We start from the raw sequence: 24,355 nt of genomic DNA, 5'->3' as shown, positions 1-24,355 counted from the left end.
CCACTCTCTCGCTCTTTCTGTCTTACTCTCTTTCTCTGTGTTGTCTTTTTTATTCATCTGCTGTAAAGGCCAGTCAAGCGCTGCTTGGCTTTGTTGTCAGAAACCTTTATTTACCAAAGGGAGGAATAAGTGACTGACACAGACAGCCTCTTTCATCCGCGCCTCGCCGCAAGCAGTGTTCCCCTCTGCCGCCAGAGGAAAACCCCCCTCCCTCACCCCTCACTTCTGCCAAGCCGTCCACCCCCCCACCCCACTCCACTGCACCCCTCCATCCTGCAGGCTCACAACACACTAGCCCACTCCCCTGGGTAGCAACCTAGCTGTAGAGTCTGCACTGTGTAACACACACAGACACAAAATTCACCTTACAAAAGGCATCACACCAGTCCTCTCACACCGACGATCAAATGAGGGAGTTAGTCCAACGGACCTAAACAAAGACTAGTTTAACATCAAAGAGTTGTCCCTTTTTTGTTTTTATCAGTCAGTTAAAGTGGTAATAGCGACACATTAAGTCTGTTATGTTATAGCCTTGACTGGAAGGGAAGTTATTGTGCTTTTAGACATCGTGAAAGAGGAAAAAGGAGAAATATCTAGGGCATCAGTTGCCTACTCAAGCACACCAATTTGTGTTTAAATAAAAAGAAAATAGGAAATAACATCCACACTCAAGATTTCACTATTATCATCAATATGGTTAAAAAGGGGGGCGATTCGGTTTTTTGTCTAACTCTCAAATTTAGTGATTTCTGCAGACATTGGTGAATTCACCTGTGCACATATTTCGACTTGTTCATCCAAATGAAGTTGGTTAATTAGAAAGGCGTTTAATAGACATACTGTAGCTCTTAATCATCATCAAGATGCAGAGAATCTGAATTGTGTCTAATAGAAGGTAACAGCTTTCCGTTTCTAGTTTTTTGTGTCTTTATATTCTCTTGTTTACCTTTTTTGAGTGAGGAGGTGGGAAGATAAAACTAGTTTTCTGTAGAAAAAAGGGTCCTTAAACTGGCATGTTATTAGCATTTAATGTGTTGGTAAAACAGACAAATTAGAAGAATCAGAAGTTCTTATTTTAATTTTAATTTTATTCTCCATAACATGTTTTGTCAGATGGCCACTCACACTGGAAAGTCTTGTTTATAAGCTGCATTTAATGTACTGACTCTTAAATTACAAAAAAGAAGAAATGTAGCAGATAATGAAATGTGTAGATGTGAATTAGTAAATAATTATGTTTTTTTTTTCCCCCTGAATATTGCAATAAACATAGTGTTTATCCAGAGCTTAAGTTTATTTAAAGTTGCGTTGTTCAGTATTTCCCAAATCTGTATATATATTTTTTTTATTCCAGTATCAATTCATCATCTTTATATAGGTTTTGGAATTTAACAAAAGTTGACACAAAAAAAGCTTTCTTGAAGTTCCCAGCTCTAATCATAGAGAGCTCTGAGTATCTTTTTTTTCTTTTTGAAAGCCGTTTGAATGAACACAAATCTTTGTGAATAATTCAAGTATCATAGAGAGCTGACTAGTTACTTTATATGTGTATACGAAAGACAAAATTTGGCTGTTTGATGACAGAAACCCAGTAGAAGTACGATACTCCCACTGTTATTTTTTTGGTAGCGACACAGTTGCAATGTTTTGCAAATAAACCTCTATAATACCGAAGACTAATACCATGCAATCAGCCGTCATTGTGTTCACTTTATGACAGTGAAAAGCCTCATCCGTCTGGCCAGACCAAGAGAAAGACGGAGACAGAAACGCTTTTAGCTCTGGCATAGGAAAATGAACACCAAATGTATCTCTCTCTCTTTCCTTCCTGCCTTCTCTCTGTCTCTCTCTCCTATTTAAGCTTCTTGAAGTTCTTCCAAATTGGGTTTTAAATGCCAATTAGGAGGTTGAATGTAGTAAAATAAAAGCAAATGCAGGCAGGATGGCCTCACCTTCTGGCTGGTTAGGCTTCAGAGAGAGCCGAGCCGGACCTTTGGCTCCCAGCGAGGCTTTGAGAGAAATATCCTGCCTAATGAACACATTAATTAGAACCATAACTATTTATAAGATGATAATTAGAAACGAAGGGAGGTAAACTGGGCTTTTCCTGCAATTAATGGAGGATTAATTACGGGAGCTAATGAAGTGGATTTTTGAAACGCGTGGAGGTGAAGTACAGAGATGTGCAGCTCGCTTTGTGATCACTGGCATAATTATTTTCTCCAGCGCCAAATCGTTTGAGGCCCTGGTCCTCGCCGGCTCAGGCCGGCTAATAAGCATCATTGCATCGTTATATATGCACTTATAAAGACTTGCCACTGAAATGACTGTCTAATTATTTCTAATTGGCAGGCCCTGTGTGTTGTCATTGAGCTGTTTGGAGCCGCAGCGGAGCCCTGGGTCTAATAACGCTCTGGGCGGAGAAGGAGGGGGAAGAGAGAGATAGAGAGACACTGATACATAGAGAGAGAGCGCGTAAAGAGGAGGGGGGCTCTACCAGTTGCCTGCTGCTCATAGCCGGACCTGCACATTGCCCCCCTGTGCCACTCGCCCAGCAGGACAGCGGGTCTTAGAATGACGCCCGGTGCACTCCGAGGTCACCTTGCCAAGTAGCCGATTAGCAAAGTTTTATTTTATCTGTGCTTATTTTTCCCCCTTCTAATTAACAGCTTCTGCTCTTAATTTATGCACAGATAAACGCCACCGTCTGTCCACAGTTTTTTTCTTTTCACTCTTAAACATGCTACACACACACACATCCACACACACAGGGAGGGAGGTATGTTTATGTGCTGTGTGTGATTCAGTGGCCAGGTTTTGAGCCAGTCCGTAGAGACCCATGCTAAGAGAGCATGCATGGACAAACCTCAGTCAGGCGTGTTTACCTTGTACTCTACTTATGCTCTGGCTCAAACCATATGGACACCATCGTTCTCTGGGACGCAGAGGAAGCGTGTGCAGACTTATGTTGGTCTTTACAATATGCTGGCATAGTCATATTCCGGCTTATACTCAGTGCTGACTTTAAGCACACATTTATCAACAGCGTTGTCAAGTAAATATGTGCATTTCTACAGTAAACATATTCATTATTTAAAGCATTGATCTCCATTTAGGCTGCATTAAATTCACATGTACGACCTTGCAAGTTTGAGAGTGTATGTGTTTGAATGATGGTCTCGGATTATGTGTGCGAGCACCTAACTTAACTCGTCCTAAGCAGAGCCATGTGCGTCGTCCTGCCAAAAAACCACTCCTTCATTTCCCCCGCTCCGTCTCGGACAACTTGAGAGCAAATTGCCAGCTAATGGAACCACTGCCTGCACTTGTCAGTTCACTTTGGACAAGCAAAGGAACCACACAAGCACACAAACTGCCGCACACACACACACACACACAAGCATGTGGTTTCACTCACACGTTTAGTAATTTATTTGTGGAAAAAGAAGAGAAAAATGAGAGAGAATGGCAGAGAAATGAAACAAGGATCATGTGCGTCTTGACTGAAACCTTGACAATCTTTTTGAAAGTAATGAAACACTTTCTCAGCATGCGCATGAGTTTTTCTATTTGAAATTTGTCTTCCTTTTTTGTTCTGTCTATCCATTCGGGTTTTGGCAGAGTCGAGGACATGAGGAGGAAGTGGAGATAGATGGATCGCCCAAAGGATACGTGGCCAACTGTCGTATGATTGGCTGAACAAAGAGCAGAACACTTCTGTGACTGGTTGAACAGAGAGCCCGACGTCGCGATTTTGGCTCAAAATCAAAGCAGGAAAAATGTAATTATTTTAAATGCAGTCAACAGTTTTGCTGGAGTGGAAGTTTGCCAGATTTCTCTGTAAACTCTGTGGGATATTGACACTCGTAAAAAGTGGGATAACAAAGCGTGCCTGTCTCTCATGTGCTACTGCAGATGTGTGATGAATGACATTCATGCCATCACTGTAACATGTGGCATCATTCGGATCTCACTTTTAACAACGCATATCAAATAGACTTTTTGACATTCCTACAAAAGATTAAAAAGGTTTCGATTTCTTAAATCTGAAGAAAATATCAAGATAAATGAAACCGATAAATGTGTTTTTTTGTTGTTTTTTTTTTAATAGAATTATATTGACTTTGGCTGCATAAGCAATAAGATTTTGGGATGCTGTAAATACTGCACTTACCCATATATCGTCATCTCATAACTTATCTATGCGGAGTTTTTCCTGACATTTTTTCTGGTAGTGGTGGCCAGAAAAGATCTTAATGTTTCTGCATTTATTGTTTACAAACGGGTCGGTGTCGCAGTGCCGCTACGCTTCACAACAATCACCCTATCGCCAACTGTGATTGGTGAAAGGAGATCAGATCTGGCTTCTTTGTGACCATGAGAAGCGACAGATGTAGCGGAGGGCAGAGGCATTTTTTTTCCTTGGAGGGTGGAGTATTTTCTCTTTCTATTCATTTCTTGATCTCTATCTCTGCGTTAGTTTCTTTCTCAGTCTCCTTCTCCTTGTTCAGCCTTGACAGCAGCTCTTAAAAAAAATGATTTTTTAGAAACTTCTTTATGAGACAAGCCTCTGTTCTGTCAGAAGACAACTTTGTTATTCCACTGAAGAGGGGAAACTAATAGTTTTTTACAGGGCGCTATTCCAGTTGTGTCTTGGGTGTTTAATTAAGTGTAGTTTCCCTTTAGTAGTGGAATGTGTGTCTGCTTTTTGTCGGCCCGTTCCTCGGTGCCTTTTACAGTCCACCCACATGGTTTGTCTCAGCGTTTATGATTTTTCTTATACTGGAGTTGTGAGGTTCCTAAATCACTTAAGCACACGGGGCCGAGCAGTCCACATTTAAACAATAAAAGGCTGTTATGCTAAGGGCCCTCAGATCTCCTACCACTTCATAAATACATGCGTATAAAAGGCAGAAAAATACATCTTCCCTGACCAGAGAGAGAGGGAGAGCGAGCGTCTGAGAGCACACCTGCTAATTGGAGCCAGCTTGATGTGAAGCAAGGCTGTCTGCTCGGTCCTCTCCATAAGTCCCAATCGTTTTTTCTTCTCTTTTCTCCCTTTTTTTGTTACCTTGGTTGTACTTGACTCCCCAACTTTTTTTTCTTTATCTTATCATTATTTCTCCCTTCTTAGCCTCCTGCTGTCCTTCACCTATTCTTTCTCCATCTCTAGTCCGTACTCCCTCTCCTCCTCCTCCTTAAACTTTTTCTCTCTCCCTTCCTTCCACCCTCATACAGATGGAGGCAATGACAACCAAAACAACTCTCTCCTAACTCGGCGTAACTAATTGTTCTGGGGCTGTGATGGATGGAAGGAGGGAAAAAAGTGGGTTTGGATTGCGTGAGTGGCTGTGAGCGAGTTGGCAAGTTAGCACCTAGTCTAAGTGTGACCTTCACTTGACCTTGTGTCTGGGCTGAGTGGCTGAGCAGGGGCCCCCCTCGGCTCCAGCTGCTAATGGGTGTCATGTCGAGCTTGGGCTGTGCAGAGGTCAAAGGTCGCGGGTGCACACCAGACGGCCAAGTTTAGGATTGCGATGAGGCGGCTGAGTGACACTGGGCATATGCATCAATGAAGACGCCTGGCAATCAGCACAGCAGCGACACACATGCACGCACATGGAAACCCCATCTCGCTGCAGAAAGTCATCTTTTCCCTCATCGTTGGCCGACCGCTGTAGGTTCATATAGATCTGAGGGGTCTGTGAAGGCCTTTGAACTCCGCTAAATGACTTGACCTTGTGGCTTGTGGCTGTAACTGTGTGTGTGTCTGTGTGTGTGTGTGTGTTTGGGTGGGTATGGGGGGGCGGGGGGCGTAGCGAGTGGGTGGCCTGCATGGGGTCTCATTTCTGCTTCACAGCATAGCAGGGCACTGCAGACGTTTGTGTTGACGACTGCTAAATTAAAAGCAAACTGAAGATTATGACAAATCTAAACATTGCTTTTATGAAGCAGAGGGGGGACGAAGAAAAAACATTTCTGTGAATCTTTCATGCTCGGTCTTTGCTGTGTTAATTGTGCTCACAATCAGCTACTTTGCAGCAATTCCTTGTGTGTTATTTAGTGTGTGTGTGTGTATGTATATTTATGTTTCTGTGTGGGTGTGCATGGTGGATGACTGAGCCTGTGTGTGTGTGTTTGTGTGTGTGTGCATGCGTGCGTGCATGTACTGTGAACCGAGGGAACAGATAATGTGGCTGCTTGGAAGGAGGAAGCAGCTTGGGAAATGATTTCAACAGCTCTCATAATTAGAGGAATATCATAAATTAAACTTGTGTCTGCCGTTGCGTTTGAAGAGCACTCAAAAGTAATAAATTCTGGATGGTTAACATATTTGCATTCCATTCAGCAGGCAGCGTCAGGCAGGAACAGCTGTTTTCCACGTCTTTTGGCAGCAGGAAATGCACATTGCTCACTCAAGGTGCTTTTAGACACATTGAAATGGCAGAAAAAAGAAAAGTGACTTTTAACTTGAACATGAAGCTGCTGCTGTGTGCTCTGTCACTGGAAATAACTCGGCGGGGAACAGCGCATTAATGAAGTTCTTCAAATATGGATCTTCTCACTTTCAATAGGCCTGTTTCTTTTTCAATCTGTCTATTGCTTGGAAAAGTCGACTGGCAAGCTTTTTTGTAGTCTTTGTGTTTGTATGTATATGTGTGTGTGTGTGTGTGTGTGTGTGTGCGGCTGGAGAATACTCAAATCTAAGTATTTTACTGTTACTTGATAGGTCTGCACCACCAGTGAGGTGGGTTGGTAAAAGCTGTGTATTAAAATAAATTGTAGATATAAAGAATAAATACCAAAAACTGGGAACAAATTTTTAGGGTTTCAAAATTCCTCCTTAGGAGTTACAAAAACACTTAATCTGGAAGAAGTTAATTAGAAAACTGAAATTTTGCACTGCATTTTTTCAGGCCAGTTTAGGCCAGATAGCACCGCTAATACAGATTAACACATTTTTAGCACCATCTCTGTCTTGTCTGTGATTTTAATTACTGTGTTTTTAGTCATAGTTAATAGTTGTTGGGTGGATTCTGCACACCTCTGGGATCACCTCTATTCCACTGGCTTTTGTTGTTGATTGACATTTTCTTGGGGGTCTACTGCCGTACTTGCTTGTGACAGAAAACTACCCAGTCACTTTACAAAGATTGGATAATGATAGGAGAAGTACTCCTATGGCTTAGACGGGAAAAGTTGTAGTTGACAAAATAATTTGACACTGTTTACGCTTGGTATAAAAAAATGAGTCATCGGCGATCGGAAGTGAACAGAGCTAATTGCAAGTGTAAACAACCGCAAAGATGCACTGTGATCTTTTTACTGAAACCAAGCCCAAAAAAAGACCACTTCATCAATGCAGGACATGGGGTGCCTTGTGGCTTGGTGGTTAAAGCAGGCGCCCCATGCACAGAGGTTTCGTCCTCACTGCAGCAGCCGTGGGTTCAATTCTGGCCTCGGCCCTTTGCTGCATGTCATCCCCTCTCTCTCTCCTCCTTTCATGCTTAAGCTATGCCATAAAATAAAGCCCCAAAAAAAATCTTAAAAGAAAAAATCAATGCATGACTTTATGGTTGTTTTGGTGATGGTGCACCAATGCTTTATGACTTTCCTTTTTTGCAAAAAGTTGGGCAATTTGTTGCATGACTGTCCATCAATTTGCCATAGGAAGGAGATGTGTTGAATACTGCTGACTGATATTTCCAGCCGTACCAACACAATGGCTAACCAGGGTTCGTGCAGATCCCTTTAGGTGCCATCAAAATCATTCAATAAATCATGTAAAAATAAGGCAGTAATTAGTATTAAAATGTCCTAAATCAGTTTTTCAAAAGTCAATGCTAAGTCACTGAAAGTCTTTTTTTTTTTTTTTTTGAACTTCTTTTTATTTCCTTTCAACAGTTAGTCGTACAGTACATAAAGCATGTTACATATCAAGGCAATTAATGTCTTTAAGAAGCAGTCCATGAGTTTTGGTATCCCTTCATTGCCCATGCATAAATAAGGGTGAATAGTCCTTTTTGTCCATGGATCCAGAGAAAAAAACAACAACAAAAAAACAAACAAACAAACAAACAAAGTTATTACATTTTCAAACCATCATCCCGAAGAGAAAATAAATCAGTTAAGTAATTTAAAAAAAAATAAAAAAAAAATATATATATATATATATATATATATATATATATATATATATATATATATACACATACATATATATACATACATACACATAGTAGTAATTATAAAGAGGGTATATTAAAAAAAATATGAAATTATTGGGGACCATTTAGTTAAAAACAAATCTGTTTTTAATTGTAACCTTGCAGTTATGTTTTCCATGTGGTAGACGTCCCTAACTCTCTCCCTCCATTGTGCTACTGAGGGGGGCTGCGGCTTCAGCCAGGAGACTGTGATCATCTTTTTAGCAATTAAGAGTAGGACTCTCAGTAATATCTGGTTGTTGTTATCTATATCTTCCGGTAATATTCCCAGTATAAAGCAAGATGGGTTTAAGGGCAGAAATATGTTTAAACATTTTTTTATTTCTTTTTGTATATTCTGCCAATATTCTTGAAGTTTTGGGCAGTCCCAAAAGATGTGTGTGTGGTCTCCTACCAATCCACAGCCCCTCCAGCACTGATCAGTGGTACCACTGGATTTTGAGGTGATAAGAGGGGTCCTGAAAAACTCATCCTGACTTTCCAGTCAAATTCCTTCCAAGTGGGGCAGTTGGTTATTTTATGTCCCTCTCTACAAGACAGTTCCCAATTTTTATCTGAAATTATAGTATTCATCTCCAGTTCCCATTTGTCCTTCATATCTAAACTATTATCCGTTAGTTCTTCTTGAAGTATTTTATATATATGTGATATGATCTTCTTTTTAACAGTGCCTTTAATTGTTAACATAAGGAACTGTTCTATATTAGATGATTGTGTACATAATTCATCCCATTCTTTATGTGTTTGTAAATAATGCCGCAGCTGTAAATACTTAAAAAAAATCATTGGCTGGAAGATTGTGTTTATCTGAAGCTGTTGAAAGGACATCAGGACTCCCCCCTCAAATAAATGCTCTAGAAGGATTAAGCCTTTTTCTTCCCACTTTTTGAACCCTACCTCTAATTTGGATGGAATGAACTCAATATTGTGTGCAATTTTCACAGCTCTAGATATAGATAATGGGAGTTGTAACTTCTTCCTAACATTTGACCATATTTTTAGAGTAGTTTTTATCCATTGATTACTCATTTTATTTATACTCCAGGTATCTTGAAAGTCTTTTTTTTTGATGTTACATTGTGAAATAACAAAAAAAAATAAATAAAAAAAATTAGTTGTTGTAAAATTAGTCCTGAAATTAATTCTGGGTTGCATTAAAGAAGTCTTAAAAAGTCTTAAACCTAACTTGCCTGAAGCGGTTTAAACCCCGACTAACCCCGGCAAGAGCGTGGACGTCATAAACTGAGCACGGCCCTTTGAGTTGAAGTGTGTCTCGACTGTTAACTTTTGTAAAAGCAAGTATGAACAGGGTCTTAAGTAAACTCTTTGTTAAAATGACAAAGGACTTTTTTATTTTTAGATTTTTCCAGCAAGTTAATTTCAGCTTTTCATAAAGATGAATGAAAAAAAGACAGATACACCGTACAGTGGAGGGTAGAGGCACAGAAGTTGCCCTGGAGGCTCTCTATATTGACACATGTAGATGAATGTAGTCTAAATAATGCTAAGAACTCTCAGTTAAACTATTGCACTATTAATCATACTTACTTTACTATTGTCATTTTAACTTATTATTAAAACAATATCTAGTCAGGAAACTAAGATGGTAGTTTTTGAACACAACAATACACCTGTATGTCAGTGTCCCATGATGACTCTTGTCTTTTAGTGTATTGTTAGTAATAAAGTCTCTGGTCAGACAGGGGTCACTATTGCCAGCGTCCACTGAAATATGATAGGGTAAAAGTTACATAGCCATTAATCACTGCTGCACCACACTGGCCTAATGGACAGGGACGCTGCGCTGAGCATTACTGAGAACATCACTTGCTGTGTGGTGTTTTCTGCCACGGTACAATTACATTATGGACATAAACTTTGTTTTGTTTCCCAACAGAGGATGGCGGTTGGGGAAACGAAGAAACAATATGAATATGCGGGAGATAAGGTCAAAGGAACAGTGATGATAATTGGTCTTTTTGTGTGTGTGTTCATGTGTTCCCTGTCCCTACACTGCGTAGTATGAATAATGATTTAAATGGGGTCAGATTCCATTGGAGACGTTCACCTGTATCTGACACTAGTGGTATCGCGCTGCTGCCATTAATGTCCAATTTTCAATGAAAACAGAAATAGAATACAGACTGATAAGGGTAACACACCATCCAGCTTCACACCCGACCACATAATTACCCCAATGGGCTGTGGTGAGGGATCATATCCTGGCGCGCACCGGGGGGTCAGTGGCGATAAGCTTCAGCCTGGCTCCCAACATGCAGCATAATTACTCTATTGATAATTCACCAGGAAAACGGCCCCAGCCAATTGCAGAGCTCCGATTTAATGGATTGGACTGTGAAACGAGGGAGGAATGGAGGAAGGAGGCTGCGAGGGGGCAGCGCATGTGTGTGTGAAAGGGGGGGCTTTGTATGTGGGGGCAACCAGCAAGGGCCTTTTATTAGAAATGAAAATATGTTTAGGCCATAGGGGGACCCATTTTCCCTGGAGATAATAAGGCCAATAAAATGTAAAGCAGGGGAAGGGCTTGGCATGGGGTCCAACTGTGGCTGTTTATCTGTGTGTGTCCTGCATTAGCCCATTTATCCCCAGCCCAAATTAGCTAATCATTCTCCAAGGGGAAGGACTTGGTCAGGAAATTGACATTTAGCAGCATAGGCTCACTCTATTAACTACAGTAAATTTAATTTGCTGCACACCCCAGAAGTGGGCTGTTTTCTTTGCCATCAGAGGGAGAAAGGGAGAGGGAGACAGAGACACAGAGAGAGAGATTGTGTTTATTGCATCTGCTGCTTCTGGCCACAATTTGCTTGGCTGTAAATATAAGACTTTGGTTTGGAACACTGCAACTCTGTTGTATTCCCCCTCATGTACTGTTGATTACAAACATACGCAAGCATTGTCAACACATAGATTCACTCATTCCAAGGTCTGTTTGGGCCATTGATGGATTATCTCGCCTAGAGACTCCAAACCCCAAAAATGCCAATGTTTTTCTTTTGCTTTTTTTCCATTAGCTGTGATTCTCTGACAAGCCTAATCGTAGCCCCAGTAAACACTGTATTAAACATGCTAAATCAAATGTCCTGTGACTGATGACTGCTTTCACCTCTGCCTCTGAATCAGATGTTTCATAAAAATTATTTCTGATCATCACTCCAGGGTGTCTGCTTTCGTATCTGCTCTGTGCAATGCAATGAGACTGGTTTTACTATGGGAAAAGTTATTAATAAAGGGCATAAAAGTCTAATGCTGCAGCTTCTCATATTACTGCAGTATTGTAGCTAGAACTAAAATGATTAGTTGATTATTAATTATAATCATCAATTCTATTTTTAATGCACATTTCATACCAGATAAAACAAGGGATACAGGGAAGGGATACTAATACATGCATTTAATGGCATAAAAGGTATGAATCAATTAGTTGTTTGATAAAACATTAATCCACAGCTTTTTTGATAATAGATCAATCACTGAAGACATTTTTAAAGCAAAAATGCCAAAAACTTACTGATTTTGACAAGAACTGCAACAATAAGTTGATAAATTGAAAAGTTGTTCGACAGAAAATTGATTATAATGAATACTTTTGAGCAAGCAAACATTCGCAGGTTTGTTTCTGAAATGTGATGACTTGTTTTTCTTGTCATATTTGATTAGTGTTGTCATGATACGCAGACTAACTTCAAAACAGGACCTTGATTTGTTGATGCAACAGTGCAATCAAATGATGAAAGAAGGAAGAGAGAAAATTTTTCAATAGATCAATATTTTTCAGAACACAATATCTGATTATAAACTAAGCTTTTACTGTTGGTCAGAATAAAAAATCAATTTGAATGCGAATGTTGGGCTTTGTGAAACTAAAGTGGGCACTTTTCACTATTTTCTGCTATACTTTATACTGTATATATTATTTAATACATTGTGTGTCAAGATGTGTGTCATTTTGTGCTCTGGGAAACTGGTATACATTTATTCACTATTTTCAGCATTTTTGTTAAATGATTAATAATTAATTACAGCCCAGATTGTAACACTTGACTTAACAAATATATTAAGTGAACATGAAAATAAACTTGAAACTGATTCATATTCTTTATGCATTACATAATGCGTCAAATGTATGGGATGTTTTTATGTTAATGGTCATTGTCAGACCTTCACTTATGAAATGGGTGTAGTCGCTGCACTCTTATTAATATTTCTACCTTTTTTCCCCTGTTAAACTTCGCCGTTTTTTTGAGGAAGTTTTTCGTTATTCGCTGTGAAGGTCAAAGGACAGAAGGATGCCATATGTATGTGCCCTCTGAGGCAAATTATGATTTGGTGATATTGGGATTTATAAATTTAATTTGAACTGAGCTGATCTACTGTGCTATTGAAAAACTGAACTTGTTTTTCGGAGGTTTCTTTTTTCAAAGAGAGCATCCCTTTTTGAGACCTTGAACTAGTGCAGCTACTCTCCAGTGATCAGGATCGCCCCAGCCTAATTGATTGCAACAGTTGTCATAGTGTTGTCTGTTAGGATGGTGACAGGCGTCTGAAGAAAATGATTAGTTTTCTGTCGGGAGAGAGACAGCTCTGGATGTCCCAAACTGCAAACTAATAAAGGGGGGAAAGCAATAAAGCTCATGGACAGCAGGTTTGACTGTTTTTATAGACAAATCAATAAAATGATAGATGATGGAAAATAACGGCATCTCAGCTGACGATTTCTACTGGGGTTTCAAATCACGGTCCATCCCACACACACATGAGCATGTACACTGACTGACACAGGATACACACACACACACACACACACACACACACACACAAATAGAATATGTTGAAGGGTTTTGTCCGCTTTATGTGCAGTGACACATAAATAAGCGGTTATGTTTTGGTAATTTGTGTCTGTGTGTGTGTGGCACCATATTGAGGTATGAGTTACACTTTCAATTCACTTTTTGTTGATGTTTAAATGATGTGCGTGTAACTGTGTGTGTGTGTGTGTGTGTGTGTGTGTGTGTGTGTGTGTGTGTGTGTGTGTGTCATAACTAACAAAGTAAATCTCCTGCTGTTAATCTTTTTGAGACCAGAGGGCCAGTGTCAGGATCAATACCGAGGACAGGCCTTCCTCTGAGCTCGTCTCTAATTGGCCCCATTTCTACTGTGTCTGTGTATGCGTGGGGGTGTGTATGTGGTATATGGGATTGTACATAACTGTATTATTAGGTCGATACGTTGAAGGATAAATTTGTCAACTCCAGGAACATTTTATCTAAGTGAGTTTTATTTTACGTTTTGTTAAGAGATGTGAACGTTTTGTCTGTTAATGTCACCATCTTCACGAGGTTGGTCTGTGGTATTGTTTTGGGTGTTATTTGCAGCCAATTTCGATTTTAGTTTTAATTTCAGTTCTGTCCATTGATGTGGGTTTTTAAAACCTGTTTACAAGTCTTTATTAGATGTCACATTATGTCTTTTGCATATGAACAAAAATCTAAATATGCTTAAAACTTGAGTTCGTAGCAGTAGCATAAGCTTTACAAAGAAGGCCTATTTGAATGATGGCCCGCGGGCCACATTTAACCCAGAAAAAAACCTCTGTGTGGCCCAGCATACATAAATGTGATATACTGTTATGACAAAATTTGTAAACTACATATAATGTCTTGAAGTAGCTAATGAATAAGGTTTTGAGAAGGCTGCTGAAAATGTCTGGCCAATCTATATTTCCTGTTTTTCAGCACAGTTCAATTTGTTATTGAATAGCCATTTCAGAAGTCTTAAAAATGCTAAAGAAGTAGGCTATTGTGGGGTAATACAGGCAATGATTAGCTGAAGTAGATTTAGACAAGGTATAAAGTGGATATAACTGAAGTATAACAGCTGGAATAGGTTGCTAATATTTACCATTTAAGGCTCACTTATGGAAAATGAAAGAATGTCATCTTTTTGTCTCTTCCAGGTCTCATTCGCGTCACCGGCGGTCTTGCAGTAGGAGCAACAGCCGCAGCCGGCGAGGGACCCAAAGCCGCAAAAGGAGCAGCAGTCGCAGTCGCCGGCGGAGCCCCAGCCACAGCAGAGAGCGGGACCGGAGCCGCCGCAAGGGCCGTGACCGGGAGAGGGAGAAGGAGAGGGACAGAGGAAGAGACAGAGACAAGGACAAGAGTAAAGACAGGCCAGACAAAAATGGGTAAGTGATGAATGATTTTGAACATGCAAGCACACATGTACAGGTTGACACACACCAAACAAATGTTGAGCTGGCCCAGCTCAATATAAACTGTAGTCTCCACATGGGTACCAAACATTTTGGTCAGCATAATACAGACTTAAATATGGAGCTCAGTCTCAACTCCTCCATCTGTCTATCCATCACCTGATCCTTCCATCCATCAATCCATCATTCCCTTTCTTTAAACATTTCCCCTTGCAGTCAAGCACCAGGCTACACTGGCCCTGTAATGTGATACAATTCCCTTCTGTAAAAGAAAATGCCATTGGGTATAAGAATAGATGGTAGGTAGGAGTGTTGCATAGATTCAGTTTTTAGGAAATGTTTTGGTCACCAGATGATGTCTGATGTCTTTAACTCCACTTTTCGCCCTCTCGTCACCCAGCTGCAATAAGTCTAGAAACATAACGACATCATATGCATCTCTGATGTTGTTGGTACTTATACCAAGAAAAAAAAATAAACGAGAGCTCCTTATTGAAGTGAGAAAAGCTGGTGAACGACATTTTCACTTGAAATCTTATGTCTTCTAAAGGCTGTAATACACACTGGAAACATGATTACACCTTTAAACAGGGCTACACTCTACTACAGGTCTAACTAGCTTAGAGACCTCCCTTTGCCCTGACCAGAATAGCACCCTCAATTCCTCCCCAGCGCGACGTGCTCTAATGTGATTCGAGGCCACTGTAATATGACTGGTACCCAGTTGTTGTCTGTCATATTGAATGGCACAGATGTGTGTATCAGACTATGGATCCCATGAGTGGTGTGGACCAGCTGCTGTGCAACACTTCAATTTAAGAGACTTTAGCTCCCCAGGTATCAAAACTCATAGCACAGTCTATGTTGGTTAACAGATAACTTGACAATTAAGTGCGTTGATTGAAAAGTGAGTATTATAATACACTGCCAGAGGTATTGATTATGCTGCTGTTTGGTTTTGCAAACAAAGGAATACTTTGCACATAAGGTTGTCTGAAAGAAAAATGTTGTGGTGGTATTTTGCAGACTTTCATTAGATTTACTGACAGAAATATGCAGTTATAGCCAAGTGGCAATTTAGGATTTTTTGACTTTTTGATCTGACTGAAAATGATCTCCATTCCACAGATGTATTCTTGATGCAACATTGCAATCAGATGATGAAACTTATCGCTGTAGTGACGGCCGTAAGACAGAAATGTAGCATATCTAATAATGTCTTTTAAACTTTGCTTGTGCACCACTTTTTCTGTATCTCATTAAGTGAAGTAAATGCTAATTATTGAGAAACTGTATCTTCAACAGGCAATCTCAACTAAGATTTTTTTTAAAAAGAACTAATTTTATGTATTTAGCATGCATAAATATAACTGAAGAAAACATGAGCGCGATTAGAAATGAGGGTTAAGCATTCACATATTATTCAAACTATGGTTTCTTGTTTGTTTAGTAACTACAGTTTGTAAATGTTAACGGTCTTTGAAGTAATAGTTCAATATACTCGCTAGCAGAGGATATAGATGTGTTGATAATAAAAAGCTTTATACTTATGGGGGCTTCTTTGGTCATCAATGAAGACCTTCGGGCTCGAGATTTCTCAGTGTGAACAGAACATGGAGATCTGCTTTTAAAGGAGAAGTGCTCCATTTATTTGAAGGAATTACATATTGCCTTTCTTAGATCAATATCAGTAAAACAAATAAAGCTAACAGTGAAATGTTAAGGCCAGCAGACTATATCTATTTTCTTATTAAGGCTTCAATATCCTTTAGCATCGATAGGAATCTCTGCCTTTATCTCTGACCCCGCTTTAGCTTGTTTGTGTGCACGTGTGTGCGCTCATATACGTAGTAAGTTTGTTGGTGTGTGTGCTTGCATTTCCACCCATGGCAGCGTTAATATATTTCAAACTGTCTATTCTCCTATGTGGCCTTCCACTTTACTTATACGTGTGGTGGTTATGAGGTTGGAATAATTTTGACTAAACCATATGGTGCTGACCTGAAAATATACCAAGTTATATTTATATGTGTGAATATATATATATATACATACACACACACACACACACACACACACACACACACACACACACATATGTATGTGTGTGTGTGTGTGTGTGTGTGTGTACTGTATATATGAAAGGTATCAAAGACAGTTACCTCACTGTTTGAGCCACTTTTTGAGCCTGTTTATACCCGGTATTAACATGCATTGTGGGTGACCGGACCACAGTCGGACAGCACCAAATACAAGTGTAAATGACCACCAAGACTTGTGATTTGATCACATAAACCACTTGCTGAGGTTTTCTGGGACAGATTTTAGCACATATCTTCTGTAGTGTTAACACTAACTTGTTGCAATGTATCCTCAACAAGGATTATGTCTTCAGTGCAGGACATGGTGGTGGTTTTGGTGACAGTGTGTCAGTTTTTTCGCAGAGATGGACAAAGTGTTGGGTGACCGTCCATAGTTCTGCCCTATGGCATGAGACATGTTGAATTCTGTGGACAGCGATATCTTTAGTTGTACCAACCAACCACTAACGCGGACTAGCACATATGTTAGCGAGTAACTCGCAAAAGTGCGGGCTTAATAACCATGCATGGGGTCCTTTCACCTTCCATTGTAAAGCCTCATTCCCACTGCACAAAAAACCCACTAACACCAGCTAACATCTGGCTTTTTTAATGCAGTGGGAATGTCTACAATCTGCATTAGCACCTGCGTCAAATGACTCTGCAGTAGTCACGGGTATTTATTGCCCCTGGCTCTTATCAGCACTGATGGGAACTCAACACTCGGGTGAATGCGGTAATTTCAGCTCCTTAACCACCAATAATCAACGTCTGTTTCCTCTTTAAGCAGCACCAAAATATTGATCCAAATTAGCCTGCACAGAGTTTGGAAGAGAGACTGAATTAGTAAGAGATAAATAAATAGAAGTAACCCGTTTTTTTTCCCACAGACCTCTGTTCATGCGAACAATTAACAATTGCAATAAAGATCTTATCTATTCTATCTTATCGAAGTGACAAGAAGTACTAACAAGTGGTCAGCTGAAGACACGTTGTAGCCACAGGTGAGGGCGGCGATGTATCGCAGCTGTTTACTTGTATTCGGATCACCGAAACGCATGTTAATACCAAGTATAAACAGGCTCTGTGATTAAACAAGTAATAATATTACAACAAATTGTAGTGTGCAGGTGTTTTTGTCACTTCAAGTCATTATTAAAAGTTTTACTTTTAGGTTCTTGCTTCTGTAATTCACAAATATCAGTTAGAGACAGAAATGCAGTGGGTGGAGGGGGTGGATTGTTCAGAAAGGTATACTTGTTTTTGTGTTTGGTGCAGGAATTTTACATCCACTGGAACAGTATTAGGTAATCACTAAAGATGTGCTCTGCTCCAGGAAGTCTAAGTGATGTGCTGAACACATAAAAATTCACAATATTCAGGATTCAACTTTAATGTTTTTATTTTTACTTGCTTGGTCAGTTTAGTGGGCCAGAAATCAACTTGCCCAAAGGTAATTTTTACTTATGTTATTTATTAGCAGTTATCAAATAACAATTTGAAGCTCCCTTGAAAAATAACTCTGTTTTATATGCCTCTGCTCAAACTTTGGGCAAACTTTGGAATACCTATTCGAGTTTTTCCTATATTCTCTAAAGCCACCCCATTAAACTCCTGTTTCCACAAAAACTGAAATGCTTGCGTGTGTTTCAGCTTATAAACTACATCTTTACCCACTGCTATTTTTGTGCGATTGGCACTGCACTTCTGATGAGATGAGATAAAAGCGAAATGGCTCACTCCTTAGCTACTATCATAATCAACTCTGCAAATATACTTTGTGTTTAATTGTTTTTTTTGCCACTTGTGCAAGCGGGCAAGTGAGGTGCTCGATTTACAAGCCTGCTGTGGCATTTTACTTGCCCCGGGCAATTGTGCAACCCTTATGTTGAGCCCTGAGATTGCATTTTCTGGTTTAGTTTAAATTGATGTATATTTTGTGGGGCACCCAGTAGCTCATGCAGTATAACAAAAAAGTGATGTATATTTTGTGACATGATGAAAGCTAATTTTTCACTTTATTTTGAATTGAGTTGTCTCCATTACAACACCTACAGTGAAATTAATGAGTAAAATTCAAATTATGTTGGATATCTGCAGACCTTGATATGATGTTATCAGTGTCCAAAATCTGCCTGACGTGGATATTCCTGTTATTCTCCAAATGCTCCCAAAGGAGTTTCTTCAGCTGAAGAAAGGCAGAAGCCATGCGATGTTTCAGGAATATTTAAAACAAGGCTTTCAGCATCATAACCTGCCACTAGTTCTTTTTTCTCTATCTTTTCCCGTTCTTCGTCTTCTACTCTTAATGGTAATGGGGATAGAGTCTTTATGTAAGCCCCTGATCCTCACCACTTACACACGAACACACACTGTAACACTCCAACCTCATTTACATCCAGGTTTCCTTGCTGGGTGGTAGGAGAGGAGCGAAGTAGTGCGATGTTGATGGCGGGGTGGAGAAGAGGCTCAGGAGCTTTATAGTGTCTGTCAGGATGAAAAAGGGGCCCTTCAGAGCGGCACCCTGACACTGACTCCGCGTGTGCACGCTCGTGTGTGGTGTTGTCGTCATTAAACATTTAAGACTCCTCTAGTATGACAGCAGGCGACTTGGTGCTCCAGCGGCATGTTTTCATGCAAAATTCATTGAAAAAGACGAGCTGTTGTTAAGAGATCTTGTTGCCTTTCACGAGTGGCAAAGGGTAAGTGGGTGATTGTAGGGTTCTGTGTGTGTGTGTGTGTGTGTGTGTGTGTGTGTGTGTGTGTGCGCGCGTGTGTGCGTGCATTTACCCATACCAGTGTACGGGGTCAGAAGGTCCACTTTGCTCTGTGTAACTGCTGTTTAATCAGCCTTTAAACTGTTTTTTTTTTTTTTCTAGAATCCTCAAAAGGCAGGTTACACAATGCTGTGTCTTCAGCATCGAGTAAACAAACAAGTGGTTCCAAATCTTTTTTATGTTTGACTTATTACTGCATCCCTATCAGCTGTGCTCAAATACCCCTTCATCAGCTGTCATGTTTCAGTTATGTTAATTTTATTTGATATAAACATGGATGTTATTTAACCAGTGCCGCCAACTCTTCTCCAATGAAAGATGGTAACACTAGCTACAAAAGTTGCCAGATAGGGTCATACCCTCATCTGCATAGTGGTGACATCATTACACATTTGCTGAATTAGATTTTTTTTTTTTTTTAAATCATCAGTGAAACATTTTAAATTACATGACATCTGGAGCACTTACACTATAGTGCAAAACTTTCTTGTGCTTTTAATCCAGAGAGCAAGAGTGTCAATGTAACCATTCAACTAAACAGCTATGGCGGGCGGCGTTTCCTCTCTTCCTGCCAGTCTCACTTGCTGCATGGCATAAGAGAAGAGAGGATGAAAGCCCCCGCACTATCTCTCTCTCTTTTTTTCCCCTGATGATCTGATCCGGTCACGAAATGTGTCGTCTAGTCACTTTTAAGAAATGAAGTTGCTAAGAGGGTGTGAAAAGATGCTTAATCTAACAAGGAAGTCACCAAGTTGGTAATACTGTGTTTAGCAGTATTATTATACAAAATCGGGTCTAGTTAAAACTTTCTTTTTCATTCAAGGCAACATGATCCTGGAATTGTTGATATTTTAGGTTTTGCCTTTTTTTCCGTCAACAGGTTCAGTTAAATTTGCATTCATACTAACATCACATGTAGAGGTAGAAGGGAACACTTAAACCATTTCTTCATCAGCTGACACAGGTTGGTTTGTGGGAAACTGAGGCGTGCTGACAGTTAATTTCTTCTTGGGACTATACAATTACTGAAGATCAGCCTTGCAGCAATTTGTAATCTTTGTTTTTTGTTGTTTAAATTAGATTATGATTTTTATTTTTTTCAAATTAGTTCAGTCGCTACTCAACAATCTTTTCATGTGCCCCATGGGATTCACTGAAATATACCGGGAACAAATTACTAAGATGAGCAAAATCCTAACTTGCCTCTTCCTTGTTGTCTTCAAAAACAGTTCTGTTAGTATTGTGCATAAGGGAACACACATCTTAACTTTGATTATCGGTAGGGATGCATGATAATTTCAGCATGTCATATATGCAGATATTGGCTTTAAAATGAAATTCTGACGATATGAAAAACAGAACAGAACCTTGATTATCATTTACATTAGGTGAAAAGTAAGACAAAAGTGGATATATTGGCATACGTTATAGGCCAAAAGGGTTGTTTTTATATTGGCATATTGAATACCGGCAATAGTGCATCCCTAATTCTCAGCCTGCATGCATGTGGACCCAGTACTTTTTCTCAACTCTGTGTGGCACGTGACAGGTCAGGTTTCATTAATTTATTGTTATTTGTCAGTGTTTGAGCAGGAGAAACAAACTCTGCGTGTGTTGACAAGTGCATGTCTGCCCCCAGGCAGATAATTGACAGAAGTATAATTTAAATGAACAGTACTCTTCATCTGATGTTCAGACCCAATTCCCACCTGTAATTAATGAGCAGAAATGTAGAGTCTTGCAGTTAACAGACGGCTGTTGCTCAACAGAAAGTGGCAGATTTTTAAGAATATTTTTTAATTACAAGTCAGTGTTTTAAAATGTTTTGGCATAATTAAGCTGCAGAGGTTCAGACTTTGATCAGGCTTGGTGGGATTTGGTTAGGATGTAGTTCAGTCAGAGTCTAGTTTTTTTGGTTTGCTCATATTGTTAATGCATACATACACACACGTACACTCAACTTTTTCCTTCTCTGTGTCCGTCACCCTCCTAAAACTCAACTCCTTCCTCAAAGATTTTGTCTGCTTTCAAGAGAAGTCTTCACCCTTTCCCTTCGGCAGTGTCGACCTCTTTGCTTTCCTCTGTAACCGATCACCAAGGTAGTGGGAGAATGTGGGCTGTCTGCCTTACTCCACATGCTCAATCAGAGAGGTCTGTCCAATTAGGCTGAACTCCTTGTCTGTGCCGGGTCACGGGAGGACTGTTGGTCCATCTGACTCAATTTCATGTCATTTGAGTGTGAAATAGGCAGAGGCTGGGCAGCGGAGGCACAGAGGGCAGTGTGGAGACCTCTGATGGCATGAGAGAGCCGTCTTTTCCCTGTGCATGTAAAACTGGAGTTGGTATAATGAGCTTAGGGTTAAAGAAATGAAATGACTGCCTGCGATTCATTAAAGCCTCTTTTTGATGTCTTTGTCTATGAAAGAATCATTTAGGAGTTTTTCTCTGCTAGTGAGGGGCAGCACTTCAACAGCATCCATTGTTCGCACTTGTAAAATAGCTTATTTTATGAGGGTGGAGTTTGTTTTGAAGTCTTTAAAATAAAACGTTTTCTTGACACTTTTGTCCATGAAGCCGTCCCCACCAACCCGCCCATTCCCATCGCTCTCTCTGTGAATGTGATTGTTTAGTAATTCCTCTCATTACTGTGTTTTCCCCTGACAAGCTAAACAGAACTCAGTCTCACCACAGGGGTCCCGGCAGGACCCGCAGGCCTCAGTTTGGCTATCTTTGCTCCATCGCTCAGCCTTAACCTCTGGAAGCCTAGAGGCTGTGAGGCAGAGAGAAAATAAAACAAGACCCTAGACACAAGCACACACACATTCACGCTCACTGCTGTTGATTTTCTCTCCCTCCTTGCCTCACTCTGAGGAAATGATTGTCTGCTTCTTTGCCTCTGTTGAACATCTATCAGCTCATTAGTGTTGGTAATACACAGAGAAAGTAAGTGTGTTTGTGTGTGTCTGTTTGCGAGTATGTAGCCCCTGCCTGCGGCATCCTCTCAGCCTGTTGGGAGTGTGTGTATGGGTGGTGTGGATGGGACCACTGGCTGCTGTTGCTGCTGCAACTTCTGTGTGTGTGTGTGTGTGTGTGTGTGTGTGTGTTTGTCTGCACTCTTGCAGGACTGTAGGCTGTGTCTGGCTCTGGGAGCGGGTCTGGGGAGGTAAGAGAGACTTCAAACACCGTCCTCGGAAGGTTAGGATACACTCACATTGACTTGAATCAATGAGCTGTAAGTGTGTGTATTATTTGTGTGTGCGTCAAGGGGGGTAGCCTAGTGGCCAGGAGCAAGATGAGATGTGGGTAAATCTGAAGAGGAGTAGGTGTGCATGTGAGAGTGTGTGTGTAGTTTGGGTGGGGGCTGGGCGGTTGGATTGGAGTGATGCCTACATGCAAAGTGTGGACAGCACACACACATACACACAGGTCCCAATGGACAAACACATGCACACACAGAGTGGTGCAGCTGCAGTGTTTCTTGGCCCATGGCTGTAGGTAGTCATTAGCTGCTTTTTTACACACAGATAATGAGCAAAGATTGGATTGAAAACAAACTGGCTGCATAAAGCCGATCTTCACTAGATGGACATTTATTTACATACACACACACAAAAATACAGATGAATTACTTAAGACATATGCAGTGATGCAGGACAGACCTGGTTTTCATTGACATGAATGTGGGCCATTAAAGAGTCATCGGAACTGCCAGGACACAGACAACAGACATGGCATATGGCAGCTTGTTCAATCATGTGTTGTGTAGGAGGAAAATTTATGTCACATCGACCCTTGCGGTTAGTATACTTTCAACTAGTCAACAATTTCCTTGTTCATTTACTGCATCTGTATAAAACCTTGAATAATGAGTAGCTGACTTAAGTACAGTAGGTTGAGACAAGCAGAGTTAAACAAGCAGAATCTGACCAAAATCCATGGTAGTTATATCAAAGTTATGTGCTGAATATTCAATATTTGTTACAATTCCTGGAGGTAAAACAGCAGTCCTAGGCATTAGTCCAAGAACGCATCAGTCGTATTCCAGTTTGCTAACATTTCAATTGGGTTTGGCTACAGATGTTATAAGGAAAGATAAATGCTGTACTCAATTAAGAAATAAAGAAATAGTCAACAAGAATGATGATGATAATGAGGGATGTGCATTTTAAGTTACTACTAGGGCTGTCCACTATTCAGAATTATGCCGGTTGAATCGGATTTGGCTGTTTAATAGGAATATTTGACAATTGTGCCGTTTTCCATGCGAAGTTTTAATGTTTGAAGGGGCTCCGCAGGTTGTTCAGTGTGACAGTGGCAATTATGTAATATAGTAAGTAAGGTAATGGTGCTAACGGCAGGTCAGAAATATGCAACATCGTTTTTTGCAGACACTTGGTATCAAACAAAAGCCAGAGACTGCCAAATTAAGTTGCTTTGAGCTGTAAATTCACCACTTTTTAGCAGAAGCTCTCTCCTCTCTCCTCCTCTTTGCCACTGCCTGTATGTCTGTCGCTCTCTGTTCCAGAGTCCAGAGCGCTCCTTCCGCAGCAAAATCTGGGCACCAAAACTTCCCCAGGTACACTGCACAGCAAACCGAAAAACAAGAAAAAAAAGACTGCTCGACTTGAATCAATCTCAGTCGACTGATGATTTGAATCTCTGGCTTTCAAGGAGCAGCCCTGATTACTTGCATTAAATTATTAAATAGTACTTGAGTACTCAGGAAAACAAAGTCTGTCATAAGAATAGAAATGTAGGGGCACACGGTGGCTCAGTGGATAGAGCAGGTGCCCCATGTATGGTGGCTGTGTCCTAGCTGCAGCGTCCGGGGGTTCGATTCCAGCCTCGGCCCTTTGCTGCATGTATTGAACAACCAGGCTTCAATTGGCCTAATAAACCATAAATTTACCACTAATAAACCATTAATAAACTTTCTGTTGCTACTGTAACATAGATTAGATGCAGCACTGACGGGCTCTGAGTCCAGACCCTTTCTCCGGTCAATTCAATTTCTGCCCAGATAGCAAGAGCTAACACAGC

The 24,355-nt window shown here is 40.4% G+C and overlaps 1 protein-coding gene across 1 annotated transcript in view; it reads left to right on the top strand.

The window, feature by feature from the left end:
* The window catches only part of rsrc1 (arginine/serine-rich coiled-coil 1), a 138,478-nt gene that overhangs the window by 12,327 nt on the left and 101,796 nt on the right, over positions 1-24,355 (top strand). Inside the window, exon 4 of the mRNA XM_042487148.1 lies at positions 14,203-14,430. Coding sequence (XP_042343082.1) covers positions 14,203-14,430 — 228 coding nt within the window. The remainder of the gene's footprint in view (positions 1-14,202; positions 14,431-24,355) is intronic.

The sequence above is a fragment of the Plectropomus leopardus genome, chromosome 5 (genome assembly GCF_008729295.1).
Source record: "Plectropomus leopardus isolate mb chromosome 5, YSFRI_Pleo_2.0, whole genome shotgun sequence".
Lineage (NCBI taxonomy): Eukaryota > Metazoa > Chordata > Actinopteri > Perciformes > Serranidae > Plectropomus > Plectropomus leopardus.
The sequence above is the reverse complement of the archived record's forward strand: the minus strand, read 5'-3'. Positions and strand labels throughout refer to the sequence as shown.